The following is a 19091-nucleotide window of genomic DNA, read 5'->3' as shown; positions in this document are numbered from 1 at the left end:
TAGCTAATCAACGACGAATGCATAACGGAAGGGGCGCAAGGCGTGCTGGGCGGTGGGCGAGATGGTGGTGTTAGGTGGCCAATGGCCATGACCTCTCTCCGCTGGCAGTCCATTAGTCCGTCAGACGGACGTCTTGCTGATGTAAGAGCGCAACAAAACCCACGGCACGGTGCTTTTTGCCAATCTTGCAGCGCCGGAGCATGACAAGATATTTTTGATGCTGCTGCAGGCGAGGCTTAACCCAATAACGCTCGAGAGCCACTTTCCGAGCTGGCTCTCAAAAAGGAGAAGTTCCATGGGGCCACAGCCCACTGACCTGGCCCAATCTGAAGAACAGAACCTGTTCCGCTCGCCTGCCCGTCTGCCGCACTCTTCTGCGCTGCCAAACAACATTATCTGACTAATTTCCGGCACGGGAACGGGCTTCAATGGGTTAATGACTAACGACCCGACCAGCAGCCAATCCAGCCAACCCTTGGCCAATCGTTATGCAAGTCCGGACCAACAATAAGGAATTGCCAATAGGAAGTTCGACGTATCTGCATAAACATCCATAAACATGAACGTCAACAAAATACCTAACGGTTACAACCAGCATCGGCGATGTGATAAAGTGGCAATAACAACGAGCTCTGGGCCAAAACTGGAACTGGTCAAGTTGCATATTACCACAGTTTGGATTTCGATTTTAACCATTTTCGGCAGCTAGCCCACAAAGCTTAGGGCCACTCAGATTTTCTCTCAAACGAAAGTGGAGCACAGAAGGCAGCTCCTCGGGAGAGAGTGAGTGGGTGCACTGAGAGAATAAGTGTTTCCAAAGTAAAACTCGTTTTTAACCAGAAACTAATAGATTTCACCATGTACAAGTTAAAGCTATAAAAAATTTCTATTTTAATCAGGATAATCTAAAATACATAGTAAAACAAATTTGAAAATTCGTAAGAATTTCACTAAATTTGCTTGGCCGGATGAAAGCGATTTTAACTTGGTCTAATAAACCCGTTTTCCTATTCGTGCAAAATATTGTACTTCGAAGACGAAATGGGCCTAATACACCATGTTGCTTCCACCAAGACTAAATAAAGACACGCCGAAAATGTTTTCGCTCACATAAAAAATAAATCTCCTCAGCACTTCTCCCAGTGTATGAGTGAGGGAGAGAGTAGAGTTTGCAAAGGGCACATGCTGGGGATGATGTGAAAGGTCAACACTCTTGCGATCTGCAGAAAGGGAGAGTGGGGACCAGACGCCGGAGAGAAAAAGCAAAACGAAGACGCGGCCATGTGGCCTTCATTGGGTCGCGGTCGTGGAGCTCCAGTGGTCGTGGAGCTCCACTTCATTCAGTTCGTCGCCGTCGAAAGAGATTATCTCTGCACTTGCTCGACGGCGTCGCGATCGCTTATGTAACCACATAGCTCCCGAGTGGAGAAGAGGGCTATAAAACGGCGTGCGGCCACGGTTGCCGAATCATTTCCAGTCGGTCCAGAGACGAGATATCATCAGAGTGTCCTTGGCAACGAATCCAGAGAAATGGCAGCCCGTTTTATAGTGAGTTTCTAGTCGCAGCGCTTCAGTTCCGTTGGATCTTAACTTATATTCCCTCCTCCCAATCCCAGATCAGTGCACTTTTGCTGGCCACTCCGGCTGTTTGGGGCAAGCCCACTTTTGGACGCGAGCATGTCCACATCCGTATCCACCTACCTGAAAGCGGTGGTGATCATGGCGATCATGGCGGCCACGGAGGCGGTGATTTTGGAGGCCATGGAGGCGGTGGCTACGAAATTCACTCCCATGATGGGGGCTACAGTGGCGGAGGAGGAGGCGGTGGTCATGTGAATACCTACGCCGTCATTACCGAGAACCATGGATACAGCGGTGGCGGTGGAGGAGGCCACGGCTCCGGCGGTTATAGCTCCGGCGGTTACAGCTCCGGAGGCTACAGTTCCGGTCACGATGATGCCAAGATTGCAGCCATCGCAGCTGCTGCTGGTTCGTCCTCCGATCACGGACATGGCCACGGTGGCAACGGAGGAGATTACGGTGGCCATGCCATCGCCAACATTGCAGCTATCGCAGCTAGCTCGGACTCCTCTGCCCACGGTGGTAGCGGCGGATACGGAGGTTACAGTGGTGGCGGACACAGCGGCGGAGGACATGACACCCAAGTAATTGTCGCAGCTGCCGCTGCAGGTGATTCCCACGGCTCTTCCGGTGGATACAGCGGTGGTTCTTCGGGCGGATACAGCGGGGGCTCCTCTGGCGGATACAGTGGTGGCTATTCCGGTGGCTCCTCGTACAGCGGCGGCTCCTCCTACTCAGGAGGCTCCTCCTACAGCTCCGGAGGATACAGCGGTGGACATGGCGGTGGCTACAGCAGCGGCGGAGGATCCAGCTACGACACTCAGGTGGTAGCTGCCGCAGCTGCATCTGGCAGCGGTGGTTCCTACGGCGGATCTTCCGGTGGAGGCGGTGACGGATACAGCTACTCGGCGCCAGCTTCTGGCGGCTGGGCAGGATCCAGCTCCAACTGGAAATAGGCGGCAATGTCCGACCTAGGCCATCTGGTCGTCTAGTCTACTGCTCACGCCCCACAGCTCACTCCATCCACGGAACTTTTAACTTATATACGACTCGTTCGCTCATCCATATTCCACACATCCTCACACGATGCTGATGTACAAAATAAACCATGTTAGTGTAATAATTTAAACAAGGCTCCTGAAATTGGCGGGATTTACCTGGGATTCACCTTTAGAGCTCCAAAACGAAATGAGAACTACGATTTCAGATGCTTTTGCCGACTTTTTGGCTTCGGCTCTTCGGCCTCCTTCATGGGGCCTATGAAGTGGCGCTTGAACATGTCGTAGATGGAGAAGTAAACGGAGCTCATCAGCCCCGCCTTGAACAGGGTCGGCGCCATACCCTTGTAAAAGCCACTCAATCCTTCCACCCGAAAGGTGGTCAATATGCAGCCTAGAACCGTTGGACACTCAGGGTTTCGGCCAAAGGACTTGCGCTCCTGCTTAAAGTCCATAAGCTGGATGCGTTTCTTGAGCAGGTCCGCCGGGTAAACAATCATTTTGGCGATAACCCCCGACAACGCCCCATTAAGGAAAAGGAAGCCGGCATGTATCTCCTGGCGCTGCTCAGGCGGCTTGGCCATAAGCACCAGGGCGTTCAGGTACTTGTAGAAGAGAAAGTTGGACCCCACCAGCGGGAAGACCTGCACTAGAGTGAAGGGTAATCCCCGTGAGAGGCCCGCCAAGCCCTCCTTCTTGTAGACCCCTCGCAGTAGACTCATGGTGCTCATCCGGCTTCTGTGGGAGGAGGGGTCGGCCGCTACCATCTGAGTCCGCACTACGTCGAAAGGCTGGGCCGCTACCGCTCCCATACATCCGGCTACACCGCCGCACATAAAGAACATAAGGAGAGGACGCTCGTTCCAGAAATCCCGCTGGTGGGCCATGGAGCGGAGCTGTTCGTAGGACCAGAACTGCACCAGGGCGTACGAGATACTCAGAACCTGTCCGGAATTGTGGCCGCGAAACATGCCTCGCATGCCCTCCTCTGCGTACACCGACTTGAAGGCGTGGATGATGCCTCTGTACTTTGAGTCTATGTGGTTAGTGAGCGGTTCAACCTGCATCTGGAAACGGATCTTCAGAACGTCCAACGGCTGGGTGATGGTGCGCGAAACAGCTCCGGCGATTCCGCCACCAATGGCCTGCATTAGTTGGATTTGAAAAGAGTTTTCGGGCATCGGATGTAGGATCTAGGCGTAGGTGGGATGGGCTTCGCTCCGGAGACGGGCTCCTTAGCGCAGTAGGAGCTATTCAGGGCACGGTTAACGGCAAGGTGGTGTGTTGTCATTTCGCGAGCTAAATTTTCTGCTACTTTAAAAAACCAACTAGGCTTCGATTAAGTGTGTATCCATCACTAAGATTCTGTTCAATTTTATGGGCCAAAAGTTACAAAATGTTCTGACGTTAATATAAAAGATATCACAGTGGAAGAAATTAAATTACTCTAGCTTAGGAAATTATCGTTAATTAAGTTGAATGTTATATGAGAAATTTTCGATATTGTTGTAGTTTATACACTACTTTAATTAGTTACTTATTTTCATTTAAGTCTGATAATTTTGATATGGATACCACCCCTAATCAGTCCGGTCGATTTCAGCTGTCGCCAAACACCAGGTCGTTGCGTATACGCAGAGGTCGCAGGTCAAGCACGAGAACCGGCACATCCAACTGGTGCGGGAGTATGGCTTCCATCCGCGCACCAAGGCCTCCGTGGAGGACGGCGACGTGCTGCCCCGCAAGTTCGAGCCCTTTCCGGAGCACATGTACGGCAAGCCGTTGGAGGAGATTGACACCTTCATCTACGAGGAGGTGAGTACTGCCCCGCTCGTTCATTATCCGCGTCCTCACCCCAGTTGGCCGCCCATTGGCTCTAATTAAAAAGTCACACGGACGCGACCCAGTCCCCCGATTCCGGATTCCTGTGGCAGGCGGGAGGGACACGGTGAATGCGAGAGGCGGAAATGGAACGCGGCCCGGGCTGTTGCTGCTTTTGTTTTGATAGCTCCGTTTCGCTGCACTTGCACCATTGTGGGCACAAGTGGAAGTGCACTTTGGCGGCAGGGAAACCGAGGTTAATGGAAACGCCTAGAACGGCCCTCGTGGGCCCTCGAAATCCGAAAAGGAAATCAGCGTAAATGCCGCGCGCTCGTTAAATTTCAAAGGCGGGAATAAATTTTGGAACTACATCAAACAAAGGACACACAATTGCGCACACGTTGGCCGCCGAGTACCGAGTGTGTTTGTGCCCGCTCGGTGCTGGAAATATGGGTCATGTCATGCTCAGGGCTCCGGGCAGCAAAGTTGACAACCGTATTTACGTGACTCAAACAAACTGGCCGGAGTCGCTGCCGCAGCAGCCGCAGAGGACAAATTATAGGCGAACATGCAAGTGTACTCAAGACTTGGCGGCTTTCGAGCCACGTGTCGTGGCAAATAATTCCGGATAGCGGCCCGGGCCGGACTGGATTGGGCTGAATAAACATGCAAGTGACCGGCCGACACAGGGCCTGCAATATAATGGGAGTTACGGGGAGAGATGAGATGAACGTACCTGTGACGCCGAATGATGTGTTTATCGATCGACTGAATATCCCACTAAGTCCAAGACAAACACAGTCCGGCAATCTATAATTAAATCTTATTGGCCAGAGGCTTGCAGTCAGGAAAAATCCTGATGCGAGTATCGTGGCAGTTTCTGGGTCACTGTGACTCCTGCCAAGGGTGCTGCAATGTTGTCCCACATTCTATAATTAAATCCTGAGAATGGTAAGGCAGTGGGGAAACAAATGACCCTTTTCCGGGTAATGGCCCGTCTCGCTCATCTCACATGGCTAGTCTTTTTAGCAGAGACCACACAACTCTGATTAAATCTACTAAACCGAGTCCAGCCAATCCAGAAATCAACAAAGTACCACAACAAAATCCTTGTGTAAACTGCGATACGCAAAACACGAAATCAACTTCAGTTCTGTGTCTACCAAGCTTATTATTGTATAGTATGGGATATACGAGAAGGTTAAGAAGTTACAAGTTGGTCCCTTTAGCTGCTCTTCTTTGTTAGTCTCCCGAACAGAAATCCAACTACTGGTAATAACTTTTCTTGACTAGAGCCTGAGGAGCTTTGGCAAAAAAGCTATTTTCTTCAGAGTAAGATTTCAATTTGGCAGACCAAGTCGGCGACTCCCTTTCGAATCACTTACTGCTCAGCTCCGATGAAAATTGGTCTGCCAAGCTCTCAAACAGCCGTTGCAGGTGGGAAATCAAAGTGCTTAATTGCATTTAATGGTCCTATATTGGCAAACAGGGCCCGTGTGCTCCCCGCCAACGACGTGATAAGACACAGACGCCGCATGTTTGTCCGGAATCCCGACAAGGTCCTACACAACTTTTCATTTCGGGCACTTAAAAGTACACACGCTTATCCTTAAGCGCTCTGCTTTCCACTTGCCTTGCCACAATCTCCAACCACATTTCGGGAATGGGATTGGGAAGACATGCAAATTTACAGCCAAGCAAAGCCCACAAAGTGGTAAATGGCAAACTGCCACCCAATCGTAATTTTTGCTTGTTACATTAAAATTTCTGCTTACTCGGCTGAGCGACGTTTATGTGTGTATTACAGTGACAAACGACCTTCAGACAAGTGGGCAGAACGGGGGGCTGACTAAGACTGGTTCAGCCGAAACACCATCCTTGGCAGGCACATCTGCATATATAATTGAAGAAATCAGGGCGCTAATGAACAACTTAGTTCGGCCCGGGCAGCTGCCTTACGTTTAGTTACAGTGTTGGTTGCGCTGGTTGCTCCCCTCCGGTGGCAAACAAATCGATATTCCGAATATGGCCAGGGAGCAGGAGCGGAACGGCATGACGAGCGCAGGACACGCGCTCCCTGGGTGCTGGAGGCAGTGGAGCACCACAGCAGCAGTCCCCTTGTCCGACTGCGCCTTGAATAATCGTATTAGCCGATTTGCCGGGAATTTATTGCCCTACCTCGAGGTGTTTAATGTTTAATGGGGACTTGCAAATCAGCATATCCAATCTGCCGGCTGCCCGATAGATAAGCATCCATCTCCACAACACCCTGCAAGTGGTTTCAAATCTAGAATCTGAATAGCAGAAATACTTTCGGCAAAACGTGCTCTCACGCTCACGCACATATAGACACACGATTCGCGAATGTGGTTATGTCGAAAGAGCACGCTTGCCATTTTCTCTTTGCTCTCTTTCACTCTCATTAACAACACATGCTTTTTCTCGTGGAACCTTGGCGAAAATCCAGTAATTTATTAGAATCAATTTTTACGAGAAATGGAAACGTGAATTTTAAATGCACATGTACGTTTGTGTGAAAACTGGTTTTTCAAAATTACTTCTGGGCCCTTTTTAGGGTGACCCAATCGGCGTTTTTCGTGTCAGAGTGTTGGCATCAATCAATGGTTCCTGGAAAAGAAAAGAAAATACGAATTAGAACCTTGCGTGTGGCGGATGGTTGGGAAAGGGTGCTCCCGGGGGCAGCGGTCGGCAGATGAACTCACCATTTAGTGGGCGATGGCGCTGCGATTACTTGGACCTTGCACGCATCTTCCTGCGTTTACGCTTCAACCTACGCATACGCTTCTTACGCCACTGCAATCGAAAGAAAAACACTGTTATTGCGATTCACCAAGACGGAGACGGATCGATTCACTATATTTCGGGGGTCACTTCACTTTTCAGAACTACTTTTACCTTAGCTCTCATTTTCCTTCTGGTCTGGACGACGGTTTGAGAACGAAAGAACGAATATAAAACGGAAGTCGGCGTGCTAGCCTCGCATGGCAGATGACAGCTCGCCGCAGGGTTGCTTACTTGCGATAGTCTGCCTATCGATAGTTGCGATGCCACTTGGTCACTTGTGCCAGCTGTTAGCCCTGCCATTTTGTTCAAGATTAATCTAATATAATATCGTGTTCATCCGGATAATACGTTTAAATTATACATTTTCATTAAATGGCAATAAGCCAAGGCACAGAATTAATCAGATTTGAAAAGAGCCCTCATCAGGCGGACTGCCTTTTCGCTTGACTGTTTGGCCGACTCTCCTCGCAACAGCACCCTGTACTGAGCCCGCTCTTTTTGAATTGCAGACCTTCTGCGTGGTGTCCAAGCGATTCCGGAAGAACTACATCCACCGCTTCACGGGCACCAAAAGCCTGTTCCTCTTTTATCCATGGAGTCCGGCGCGTCGAGTATGCGTCTACATCGCCACCAACCAGTTCTTCGACTACTGCGTCATGGCAACCATCTTGTTCAACTGCATCTTCCTGGCCATGACGGAGACCGTGGAGGAGGCGGAGTACATTTTCCTAGCCATCTACTCCATCGAAATGGTCATCAAGATCATCGCCAAGGGCTTTCTGCTCAACAAGTATACGTATCTACGCAACCCATGGAACTGGCTGGATTTCGTGGTCATTACCAGCGGCTACGCCACCATTGGCATGGAGGTTGGCAACCTGGCGGGGCTGCGCACATTCCGCGTGCTGCGCGCCCTCAAGACGGTGTCCATTATGCCCGGATTGAAGACGATCATCAACGCGTTGCTGCACTCCTTCCGCCAGTTGGCGGAGGTCATGACCCTGACCATCTTCTGTCTGATGGTCTTTGCGCTCTTTGCCCTCCAGGTCTACATGGGCGAGTTGCGAAACAAGTGCGTGCGTCAGGTTCCCACCGACTGGACGAACGTCTCGCACGTCGACTGGCAGATGTAAGTGATGGTAGCAGATTCTTAAGTTTCAGAGGGGTTAGCTAATCGGGTTTTATTTTCAGCTGGGTTAACGACACCGACAACTGGCTGTATGATGAGGATGAACTGCCCGTGCTGTGTGGCAACCTGACTGGAGCCCGCCACTGCCCCTTTGAGTACGTCTGCCTCTGCGTGGGTGAGAATCCCAATCATGGCTATACCAACTTTGACAACTTTATGTGGTCTATGCTGACAACATTCCAGCTAATTACACTGGACTATTGGGAGAACGTGTACAACATGGTGGGTGTTCAAAAGTGCTTGCTCAAAAGAGAGTCTAATGAAGTGTTTCTCCTAGGTACTGGCCACCTGTGGCCCTATGAGTGTATCATTCTTCACGGTGGTGGTCTTCTTTGGCTCGTTCTACCTGATCAACTTGATGTTGGCCGTAGTGGCGTTGAGTTACGAAGAGGAGGCAGAAATTACGAATGAGGTAAATTGCTAAGTTCCTTCTTGTATGTACATCACCAACCTTTCGATGCCAAATAGGAACGCAAAAAGGATCTTCTGGACCATCGGGACGACTCCACGTTTAGCTTCGATCCGTCAGTGCTGAACGTGAAGAAACTGAACAAAAATAATAAGAAGAAGATCGACTCACGGAAAGGTGTGCTGCTGGCTTCGTATAGCAAGAAGAAAACACGTCGAAAAAAGGCGAAGGGCGGCAAAGAAGGCGACACCAATGGCAACGGAAATGGAAGCAACGGCAACGATCTCAAATCTCACTCGGCCACGCCTAGTCCGGGGCCAAGCCCACGGCACAGCGCCACGGAACGCCCATCGGCGCTTACTCTGCACGCTCAGAAACAGTACCAGCAAATGGAACAACAGCACCAGCTGGCCAAAGCCAACATTGGCGACAGCACCACTGCCACTGCTCCTGCGCCAAAGGGGCGCATTAGCTTCCAGGAGACTAGCGTGGGAGTAAAAAACCCAAACATGCTATATCCCTCGGACTACAAGGGGCAGCTCATCGCCAGCAGCAGGCAGGCGAGCTCAAACTCCAGCGGCGTAAATCGCGAGTCCTCACAGGACGACTCCGGTGTGGTAGACGATCACGAGGATCAGGAAACAACCAACGAGTTGGGCCACGTTTCCACCGTGGAGCTGGCTCTCTCCCCACGCGAAGTGCGCCTCATCAAATGCAATGGGAATATAGCTCGCATAAAGAATCACAATGTGTATGCCTTGCACCAGGAATTCTCTTCAGAGGTGGTCGTGATCGGTGAGTGAAGAAGACTTTACTTGGATAAACATTTTATGTGACGGTATGACCACTTCCAGATGACCTGCCTGACCGGAACTGCGATCGTTGTGTTCACTGGTGCTCCGACTACGAGAGCTGGTTACAGTTCCAAAATTGCCTTTATAAAGTTGTACGAGATCCTCTATTCGAGCTTGCCATCACCCTTTGCATCGTGCTAAACACCGCCTTCTTGGCCATGGAGCACCATGGGATGAGTGAGAGTTTTCGCAATGCCCTGGATGTGGGAAACAAGGTAAGATTAATGCTTTCTCCCACTGTATTGACTTCATATTACCATTTACCTCACAGGTCTTTACGTCCATTTTCACCTTTGAGTGCATCGTGAAACTAATGGCGTTGTCCAAGGACTTTTTTCTGTGTGGGTGGAACATCTTCGACCTGCTCATCGTCACTGCGAGCTTGCTGGACATCATATTTGAGCTGGTCGATGGCTTGAGTGTATTACGAGGCCTGCGATTGGTAACAAGCAGTAATCTATTTCGAAGATACCTAGTTCCATTATTGTATATTTCAGCTGAGGGTATTGAAACTAGCTCAATCGTGGACTACAATGAAGGTTCTGCTAAGCATTATAATCTCAACGATAGGCGCCCTCGGCAACCTAACGCTGATCTTGGTCATAGTCATCTACATTTTCGCTGTCATCGGCATGCAGTTGTTCTCCAAAGACTATACGCCCGAGAAGTTTGATCCGGACCCAGTGCCAAGGCAAGACAAGTTCAAAGTTTATCCAAGTTTAAAATGTAATTTGGTATTTTCCTGGAACAGATGGAATTTCAACGACTTCTTTCACTCGTTTATGATGATCTTTCGCATTCTGTGCGGCGAATGGATCGAGCCACTTTGGGATTGCATGCGTGCTGAAGAAGAGGTTTGGTTTCCAGGAGGTGATAAATCTGATTTATTTACTGATTTTCCACATATTTTGCAGCAAGGAGCCTCAACCTGCTTTGCCATTTTTCTGCCGACTCTCGTGATGGGAAACTTTATGGTGCTCAACTTGTTCTTGGCCTTGTTGCTCAACAGCTTTAACTCTGAGGAGCTGAAGTCAAAAAAAGAGGCAAGTCAGATGCTCTGATTGGTCATATTGCAATTTCAGTTTCATAACGTTCGTGAATGTATATGTCTTTATGTCTATGTGTGTGCCAACACGGCACTTAAACAACCGAACAACTAAATCCGAATAGCTCCAAAATCGACCGGGAGATACTTCTCTCTCCGTGTCCTAAAACGATCCCCTAAAATGGTTAAGACGATCGGTTAGATCGATTTCTAAGTGTTTGGTATGAATTTGTCTTGCACCTTGATGTGGTTTACGGTATTTGTGTGTCTCTGAGTGTGAGATCTTAGCTTCATCCTGATCGCGCAATGACACCCTTCCCAATTGAAGTACCAGTTGAATTATACACCATACGATCTGTGGCACTCTTCTTTTTCCACAAGCAAAATCGATTATCATTTTCATGTTTCTAAAGCCCCTCTAAATTCCATCGCTCTATGCATTGTGTTACTACTAACTGTGCTAAATGTTTATACTTAACTAAAACTATAATAACCTCACCCAGGACACGAGCTCAAGAGCCTTTTCGGCCACCTTTTCCTGGGTTCTTCAGATCGGATCGCTCCGAAATCTGTTTCTATGGGGTTTGTTCTGAGGACAATAATATCCATTTAAACCGCATCCAATTCGAACCCAGAACAGACCTTATGAAGATTGTTGTTTATTGTTTAAGTCTTATGTAGGTCTACATGTAAAAACAATCTCTAAAATGCACTTAAGCGTATTCCAATTAACCAAATTTCTGTCGTCAACTCTGCACAATGCGTTTTAAATCTTAACTTGCCACACAAAACACTAAACACGAACATTAAACACAATCTTAAACTGATAACCCAAACAAAAAACTTACAATTTAAATACACTGAAAACGTTAAACAGATTTTCAAGAAGAAGGTAATTTTTCCAGATAAACCGTTCTTACTTGCTTTAAACTTGCTTGCCTCGTTTGCGTTAACCAATCCATATCTAAATCCAGACATACTGTATGTGTAAATACTTATATATAGAGTAGTCAAATGTTGATCAGGCTTTAAATGTACGTTTTAACCTTTTATGTTGCCTGCCCTTAGCGTAAATCGTGTTCAGTTCTGTATGCATTGGATCCCTAATCGTATAATGTCAATATCGATGTCTATTCAAAAAGAAACTTGTAGCGAACTCTTCAGTTGAGTTTCCCCTCGTCTTCGCAGTTTTCTAATCCTGTGCAATTTCTGTCCCAAATAGGAAGTGGGCGAGGAGTCAAAGTTAGCGAGGAGCATCGAACGGGTGCGTGACCTGATTCGCAAGAAACGGCAGGAGCGGAAGGATCGTAAAGAGCGTAAGTTCGCAGAGAAGTTTCAGCAGATCGTACTGGATGCTCAGCAGGCGCACGCTCAGACTCAGTCCCAGCAGGCTGCAGTGGGTCTGGAAAGGGGCGACAAAACGAATGCGTTGGCCGAAACCAAATTCCACAGACTGAGCTATCAGGTAGGTTTTACATTAGGATTTTGACCACACAATTCTATTAATCTATCTTTCTCCATCAGGAGTCTATGAATCGGCCCGTCTCAGGCTCCGATTTCGGCTTCCAGATCCCCCTACACGACGGCTTACATACGATAGTCGATGGTCTCGAATATGATGAAACGAGAGACTTGCCAGAACAAATCCAACTGCAAGCGCATCCACTGCCACCTACTTCAGACTCGCTGCCACCTACCTACGAGAGCGCTATGATGGCCGCCGCAGCCGCCGCCTTTCCGTCCGTCAATGGAAATGGCAACGGGAACGGGAACGGTCAAAATTTGACGCCGTTTGCCCAAACAGAGCGCCGGCTGCAGCACCAAATCTCTTCGGGAGTGAGTACCCAGCAGAATGACTCACGAGACGAGGCCACCTACACGGAGTCTATCGAGCTGCGCCTGCTAGGTCAATACAACTCCACGGACACGGATCCGTATGCTAACGATCAGCGGAGTGGGTGTGGCTCCTTCAACCGCGGTGACTCGCTGCAGGATAATTCCTCGCGGCGTTACGGGAGCGAAGAGCACGACGAGGCCTACCTCAAGTATCAGAAGTCCTTGCTGACTCGGTCACCAAGCTACCGAAAGTCACTAGATCGCCTGTCCCAATCTAGTGGTCAATCGCAGCGATCATTGCTCAAATCGGAGGAGGCCGAGATGCGACGACACTCAAGCGGCCAGTCCCTGAACTCCATCTCAATTGAACAGGATGAACTGCTGTCTCAGCAGGGAAACCTTCGCGAAGAACTGCTCAACTGCGATCAAAAGGAACTCTTTCAGTTCTTGCAGGAGGATGACGAGATGCAGAAGGGGACCAACCTGAACCGCATCTCAAATGCAATGAGATCGCGTCGTCCTTCCAGTCAGATGGGACAGGCGGAGTGCGAGGCACTCGTAGAACACTCTGAGTTTGACAATATTATCCAGAGCTTCGAGAAGGAATTGGAGGAGATCAAGCGCTCAACGACATCGTTGGAGCGCAAGCTTTCCAACCTATCAGAACCCTCGCCGGCCGCCGATGAAGCTACAAAAGCCATTATGGAGCACATAGCTATCATCACTGGTGCCTCGGAGCGCTCAGCCGCCGACGAGGTGGTGCACCCATTGAATCCCTATGACAGTTACGACTTGTCAAGCGTGCCACGACGTTCCCATTCCGTTAGCTCAGCCGCTCAACGCCAGTCCGTAAAACTGAAACGGCGCAGCCTGGAAAAGCAACGCAAGATCGACGAGGACTTCAGCATCTCGAATGAGATACGCAAAATATGTGATCAAATCCACGCCCCCTTCGTCGCCATGGAAGCTATGGCGGTGGCAGCCACCAACGCCAGCCAGGCGACCCAGCCCAATCAATCACCTTTCCTCAGGCGCAAGATTGATCCCTTCACCGTTCAGTTCGACCGCTTCAAGCGCCTCTCCTTGATCGAACGCGTGGAGGAGCTACCGGAGGACGAAAAGCCCATATCGACACTGCGCATCGAATCGGAGAAAATGCCTCGCAAGTTTCTCCATGACCAATTGCAACTGGATAGCCTCTCGCTAAAGAGCACAAACTCGTACGAAAACCTCCTGATCCAGAAGCAGAAGCTTGGAATGGCCACTCCTCCCGCCGTTCCCGCCACTCCGCCCACCTCTTTGAAATCGAGCATCGAGCCACCGACACTGGCGCAAATTTCATCGCTAAAGACCACCCCGCCGCTGGCTGCTCTAACCGAGCACCAGCAGCACTTTCATGCTACGAGCATCCAAGCAGCACCCACTCACGGCCACGCCCACGCCCATGCCCATGCCCATGCTGGGCCGCGGCGGCGCCCGGAGCATCCACAATCGACGCTAGACAAAGCCGCATCCTTCCAGTCCGCTCGCACCGAGTCGCACAGCTCGGGAGCGGCCGACACGAGCTCGGCCCTTGCCCTGGCCATGGCCCATAAGACTGAGCAGTCGAAGTCGGCGGCGCCAGAAGCTACTCAAAAGCCGTCGGCATTCACGCGACTGACCGAAAAACCATGGCATTGTTTGGTTTCCTACGTAGACGATCTCACTGTCGGTGGGAGACGTAACTCGCAGGGAGCTTACAATGATCCCATGACTTTTCCGAGCTACGGAGCCACGAAGGCGCCTAAGGTGCCCGACGACTGTTTCCCCCAGAAGTGCTACGATCAGTAAGTATGGCCCTGGAACCCTCTTGAACTTCATAATTGTGACTCCCTTTCAGCTTCTACTTCCGCTGCCCCTGGTTCATGAGCTGTATGGACACGCAGAGCGCCAAGCACTGGACGCGCGTGAGGACGGCTGTCTTGACGGTTGTCGATACTCCGGCCTTTGAGTGGTTTGTGTTGGTGCTGATCTTTGCGTCAAGTATCACGCTCTGCTTCGAGGACATCAACCTGGACAAGAACAAGACGCTGAAGCGCGTACTGTACTGGATCAACTTCTCCTTCTGCTTAATATTCGTCGTGGAGATGATTCTCAAGTGGCTGGCCCTGGGCTTCTCCAAGTATTTTACCAGCTTTTGGACCATACTCGACTTCATCATAGTGTTTGTAAGTGATATTCTCCAATAGATATCGTGGGGAGACTTTGAAACCGAGTTGTTTTTCTCAAGGTATCGGTTTTCTCGCTGCTCATCGAGGAAAATGAGAACCTGAAGGTCCTGCGCTCACTGCGCACTCTACGAGCCTTGCGCCCCCTGAGAGCCATCTCTCGGTAAGTCGACCAGTCACTGGTCTCTCGATAGGCTGCACTACAACCTTCTGAAACATCCGAGCATCCGGTGGAGAAAGCTCTCTGCGTAGGAACTTCCGCCTCTACTTCTAATTCTTCCGCTATCACTACTGATCTTATACGTCTTTTTCCGGGGAGGATTATGTCAGACCGAGCGATGCGATCCAAGCCGTGTGCAGTGTTTAATACAATCTCGTCTTCTTTATGAATTTCGAATAGAAATACGTACTCGTAGAACACGCATTGCATCGTCCTCGCCTCCGTCCTTATCCTCGATCTTAAATCTGTGTAGCCTGTAGCTGAAGTCTGTGCTCTTGTAATATCTGTATATAGTAGATACTCCATATGTATATATATATATATATCGTAAGCTAGCTAAATAGTTGACTAAGCCGACGAAATCCACTCCGCAGTCCATTCATCCACTTGTATCCGTACCTACCTGACAACGACCTCTTAGCACTTCCCCGGCACAGTTGAGACGACCTGCGTCCATCCCGTAATGATAGCATTTCATTCGTCCATTTCTATTCCAGGTGGCAAGGAATGCGGATTGTAGTAAACGCTCTCATGTATGCAATACCATCAATTTTCAATGTACTTTTGGTTTGTTTGGTTTTTTGGTTGATCTTCTCAATAATGGGTGTTCAGTTCTTTGGTGGTAAATTTTTCAAATGCGTCAATGAGATGGGCGAGTTGCTGCCGATTACTGTAAGTACTTTAGGAGGAGATGCGGATGCAGCTTCTCTTCCACTCCTGGAACTTTACCAATCTGTATGTATTGCAGGAGGTGAACGACAAGTGGGACTGCATCGAGCAGAACTACACATGGATCAACTCCAAGATCACCTTCGACCATGTGGGCATGGGCTACCTGGCCCTGCTGCAAGTTGCCACCTTCGAGGGCTGGATGGAGGTAATGGCCGATGCTGTCGACGCACGCGGAGTGGACCTGCAACCGCAACGAGAAGCCAACCTTTATGCGTATATTTATTTTGTTATATTTATTGTGTGCGGATCGTTCTTCACACTCAATCTGTTCATTGGAGTTATCATTGATAACTTCAACATGCTCAAGAAAAAGGTAAGTCCATTGGCCTATGCTCCTGCCCTGGTCAGCCTCTCTGCATCCACACGTGAATCACCTGTACATACGCTAACCACCTCCATCGATCCATCTGATTTGTATTGCCGCATTTCGTTCCAACCGTCGTCATTATGTGTACCTCTAACCGTGTTATTGTGTTGTAATCTTGTGAAGAGTTCTCCATAGAAAACGTTTAGCATATCGCTTAGTGTGTTACATAACCGTGAATTGTATATATATAATTAAATGTTCATTCTATTCTCATCACTTTTATAGTATGAAGGAGGAGTGTTGGAAATGTTTCTCACCGAATCTCAAAAACACTATTACACGGCTATGAAAAAATTGGGACGAAAGAAACCACAGAAAGTTATTAAGCGACCTATAAATCATTTTTTAGCTATGTTTTATGATTTATCCAATTCGAGAAGGTAAACAAACCCGTCAATCAACCCCTCAATCAAGCAATCTAAGACCTGAAAATTACGTATATCTACTTATAGTTTGTACTTACTATTAGTCCTACCCTGTCTCCTCTGAATCTAACTAACTCTCTTTACTACCTCGTATGCTACGCGTAGTTGTCTCGGCTAGGTCCACTACACAACTAAAGAATGTTTCTGATTTGGTGATAAAATTCATTTGAACACTTGTAATTCCCGGCATTTTTGGCCAGATCCGGTGCTTGTCACAAGCAAACACCGCCAAAAATGCCTCTATCTTCTGTACTCTGTATTCTGTATTCTGTTCTATATCCAAATGCATTCTTCTTGAAGTTTTGTAGAGCACATTTTGCCATGATACTTGACTACTGATATGAATTAGCTATTATCCGGAATATCGGACCTTCCGCACTCTGGGCATGTTCTATCTATGGGATTTGTACCTATCCTTTGGCCGATCGAGCCATCCCCTAAAGAACTCACCCCCTGTGTGTACCACCAGCATGTATATAAATAGTTAGATTAGACTTAGTTTACTTTATAAATCTATATATAAATAGTGCTCCTCCCAATGCCTGTACATACTGCCCTACTTTCAGAATTTCCTAGGAGCACCTCACCTTCGGTCATACCGAAGTTTACTAATATATGCAGATCTCTAATCAAATCTCCTTTCGTGATGTGCAGGTTCGAGATCGCGATCTTTGTACTGATTTTTCTCAATATGCTTACCATGGGCATCGAGCACTACGATCAACCGCATGCTGTTTTCTTCATTTTGGAAGTGAGCAATGCCTTCTTCACCACCGTGTTTGGTCTGGGTAGGTGGTTGGAACTGGTCCCATTCCTGGCTATCGCACAGATTCATATTTTCCTCTACCTGCAGAAGCCATTGTAAAAATCGTCGGCCTACGCTACCACTACTTTACGGTGCCGTGGAATGTATTCGACTTCCTGTTGGTGCTCGCCTCCATCTTCGGTATCCTGATGGAGGATATCATGATAGACCTGCCCATTAGTCCAACATTGCTGCGCGTGGTCAGAGTCTTTCGCATCGGGCGTATCCTGAGGCTTATTAAGGCCGCCAAGGGCATCAGGAAGCTGCTGTTCGCACTCGTTGTATCGCTGCCTGCCCTCTTCAATATTGGAGCCCTACTGGGACTGATTACCTTTATCTACGCTATCCTGGGAATGTCGCTATTCGGACACGTGAAACTCCAAGGCGCCCTCGACGACATGGTGAACTTCCAGACTTTCGGGCGCAGCATGCAGTTGCTGTTCCGGTTGATGACCTCGGCCGGATGGAACGACGTCCTCGAGTCCCTGATGATCCAGCCGCCCGACTGCGACCCCTTCATTCACGGGCAGACAAACGGCAACTGCGGTCACCCGCTGCTAGCTATCACCTACTTTACGAGCTTCATTATCATTAGCTATATGATTGTGATAAACATGTACATTGCCATTATCCTGGAGAACTTCAACCAGGCACACCAGGAGGAGGAGATCGGCATTGTAGAAGACGATCTGGAAATGTTTTACATTCGCTGGTCCAAGTAGGTGTAGTCTCCCTCGCAGTAGGCCTAGCCGTAGGATCTCTCCAATAACTGCCTGGCAAACTATGTAAAGACATCTGCTGACTATTCAAACTGATTTATTTGCAGATACGATCCACATGCCACCCAATTTATACACTTCTCGCAACTGTCCGATTTTATTGCCTCTCTCGATCCACCATTGGGCATCTCGAAGCCCAATAATGTCGCTTTAGTGTCATTTAATCTGCCCATTTCAAAGGGCAATAAAATACACTGTCTCGACATTTTGCACGCGCTCGTGAAGCACGTGCTAGGTCATGTCGAGGAGACCGATAACTTCAAACAGTTGCAGGAACAAATGGATGTCAAGTTCAAGAAACAGTTTCCAACGCGAAAAGAATTGGAAATTGTTTCGTCGACGCGGATCTGGAAGCGCCAGGAAAAGGCGGCGAAGACCATTCAGACGGGCTGGAAGGAGTATTTGCGGTACTACAATTACCAAACCAGCCAATTACCTCACCCTAGCATTACCAATCGAGTCCCTTTTCTGATCATTGCGATATCCTAACCTTCTGGTGTCTCTTCACAGGCGCAAGCGCGAAAAGGAACGCTCAAACTCCGGGGACAGTGCTACTCAAACCTCCAGCCCAGGCGGATGGCAATCGAAGCTCTCTGCCTTGAACTTTTTCCACCTTCAGGTGAGTGCCGAAATCTTGGTTAGGCCTACTCAATCTGACCGTATATGTTTCTGGGTAGGTGAGTCGACGTGGCACAGCATGCTCCAGTCGGGCGTCGTCTCGAAAGTCCTCACGTGCCTCGGACGCATCTGATCTTAGCGAACTAGCCGGACCTTGGCTAAACCTGCCCCTGATGCTCGTCTCGGGGGCCGACGACGTAGTCAAGGACATCAAGCAGCAGAGCGACGAGCTGGGCAAACGGTAGTTATCCTGTGTCCACCCGCACCACCAACCCACACTTACACCAAACACACACACAACAAACCAACACACTCACACTTGGCCATTCCATGTATGTTTGTGTTTCATGGCTGCGATGAATTTGAAATGCAATTTTTAGACGAAAACGAAAGGCTTCCA

The 19091-nt window shown here is 49.0% G+C and overlaps 3 protein-coding genes and 1 long non-coding RNA gene across 4 annotated transcripts in view; 2 read left to right on the top strand and 2 right to left on the bottom strand.

The window, feature by feature from the left end:
• The window catches only part of LOC108107273 (sodium channel protein 60E), a 28272-nt gene that overhangs the window by 2973 nt on the left and 6208 nt on the right, over positions 1 to 19091 (top strand). Inside the window, exons 2-23 of the mRNA XM_017214714.2 lie at positions 4183 to 4394; positions 7715 to 8334; positions 8397 to 8616; positions 8672 to 8806; positions 8863 to 9598; positions 9658 to 9872; positions 9929 to 10099; positions 10155 to 10348; positions 10409 to 10511; positions 10572 to 10700; positions 11925 to 12167; positions 12227 to 14364; positions 14418 to 14745; positions 14808 to 14908; positions 15463 to 15637; positions 15714 to 16010; positions 16290 to 16444; positions 17144 to 17277; positions 17343 to 18012; positions 18121 to 18480; positions 18584 to 18692; positions 18751 to 18932. Of these exons, the coding sequence (XP_017070203.2) occupies positions 4183 to 4394; positions 7715 to 8334; positions 8397 to 8616; positions 8672 to 8806; positions 8863 to 9598; positions 9658 to 9872; positions 9929 to 10099; positions 10155 to 10348; positions 10409 to 10511; positions 10572 to 10700; positions 11925 to 12167; positions 12227 to 14364; positions 14418 to 14745; positions 14808 to 14908; positions 15463 to 15637; positions 15714 to 16010; positions 16290 to 16444; positions 17144 to 17277; positions 17343 to 18012; positions 18121 to 18480; positions 18584 to 18692; positions 18751 to 18932 (7627 nt within the window). The remainder of the gene's footprint in view (positions 1 to 4182; positions 4395 to 7714; positions 8335 to 8396; positions 8617 to 8671; positions 8807 to 8862; positions 9599 to 9657; positions 9873 to 9928; positions 10100 to 10154; positions 10349 to 10408; positions 10512 to 10571; positions 10701 to 11924; positions 12168 to 12226; positions 14365 to 14417; positions 14746 to 14807; positions 14909 to 15462; positions 15638 to 15713; positions 16011 to 16289; positions 16445 to 17143; positions 17278 to 17342; positions 18013 to 18120; positions 18481 to 18583; positions 18693 to 18750; positions 18933 to 19091) is intronic.
• On the top strand, positions 1496 to 2704 carry LOC108107277 (keratin, type I cytoskeletal 9). Its single transcript, XM_017214718.2, has 2 exons — positions 1496 to 1548; positions 1617 to 2704. Exons 1-2 carry the CDS (start codon positions 1531 to 1533, stop codon positions 2535 to 2537), a joined length of 939 nt encoding a protein of 312 aa, XP_017070207.2. The 5' UTR covers positions 1496 to 1530; the 3' UTR covers positions 2538 to 2704.
• On the bottom strand, positions 2760 to 4239 carry LOC108107276 (mitochondrial thiamine pyrophosphate carrier). Its single transcript, XM_017214717.2, has one exon. It carries the CDS (start codon positions 3758 to 3760, stop codon positions 2777 to 2779), a length of 984 nt encoding a protein of 327 aa, XP_017070206.1. The 5' UTR covers positions 3761 to 4239; the 3' UTR covers positions 2760 to 2776.
• Positions 6837 to 7436, bottom strand: LOC108107278. Its single transcript, XR_001772432.1, has 3 exons — positions 7317 to 7436; positions 7124 to 7214; positions 6837 to 7028 (listed from the first exon to the last, which is right to left on the bottom strand). It is a non-coding gene; the product is annotated as an uncharacterized LOC108107278 (long non-coding RNA).

Source organism: Drosophila eugracilis, unplaced genomic scaffold (assembly GCF_018153835.1).
Source record: "Drosophila eugracilis isolate 14026-0451.02 unplaced genomic scaffold, ASM1815383v1 contig_1765, whole genome shotgun sequence".
NCBI lineage: Eukaryota > Metazoa > Arthropoda > Insecta > Diptera > Drosophilidae > Drosophila > Drosophila eugracilis.
This window is presented reverse-complemented; position numbering and strand designations above follow the sequence as displayed.

Excerpts from the sequence above, each read along its gene's own strand:
- LOC108107276 (XM_017214717.2), bottom strand. The coding sequence starts at position 3,760 with ATGCCCGAAAACTCTTTTCAAATCCAACTAATGCAGGCCATTGGTGGC.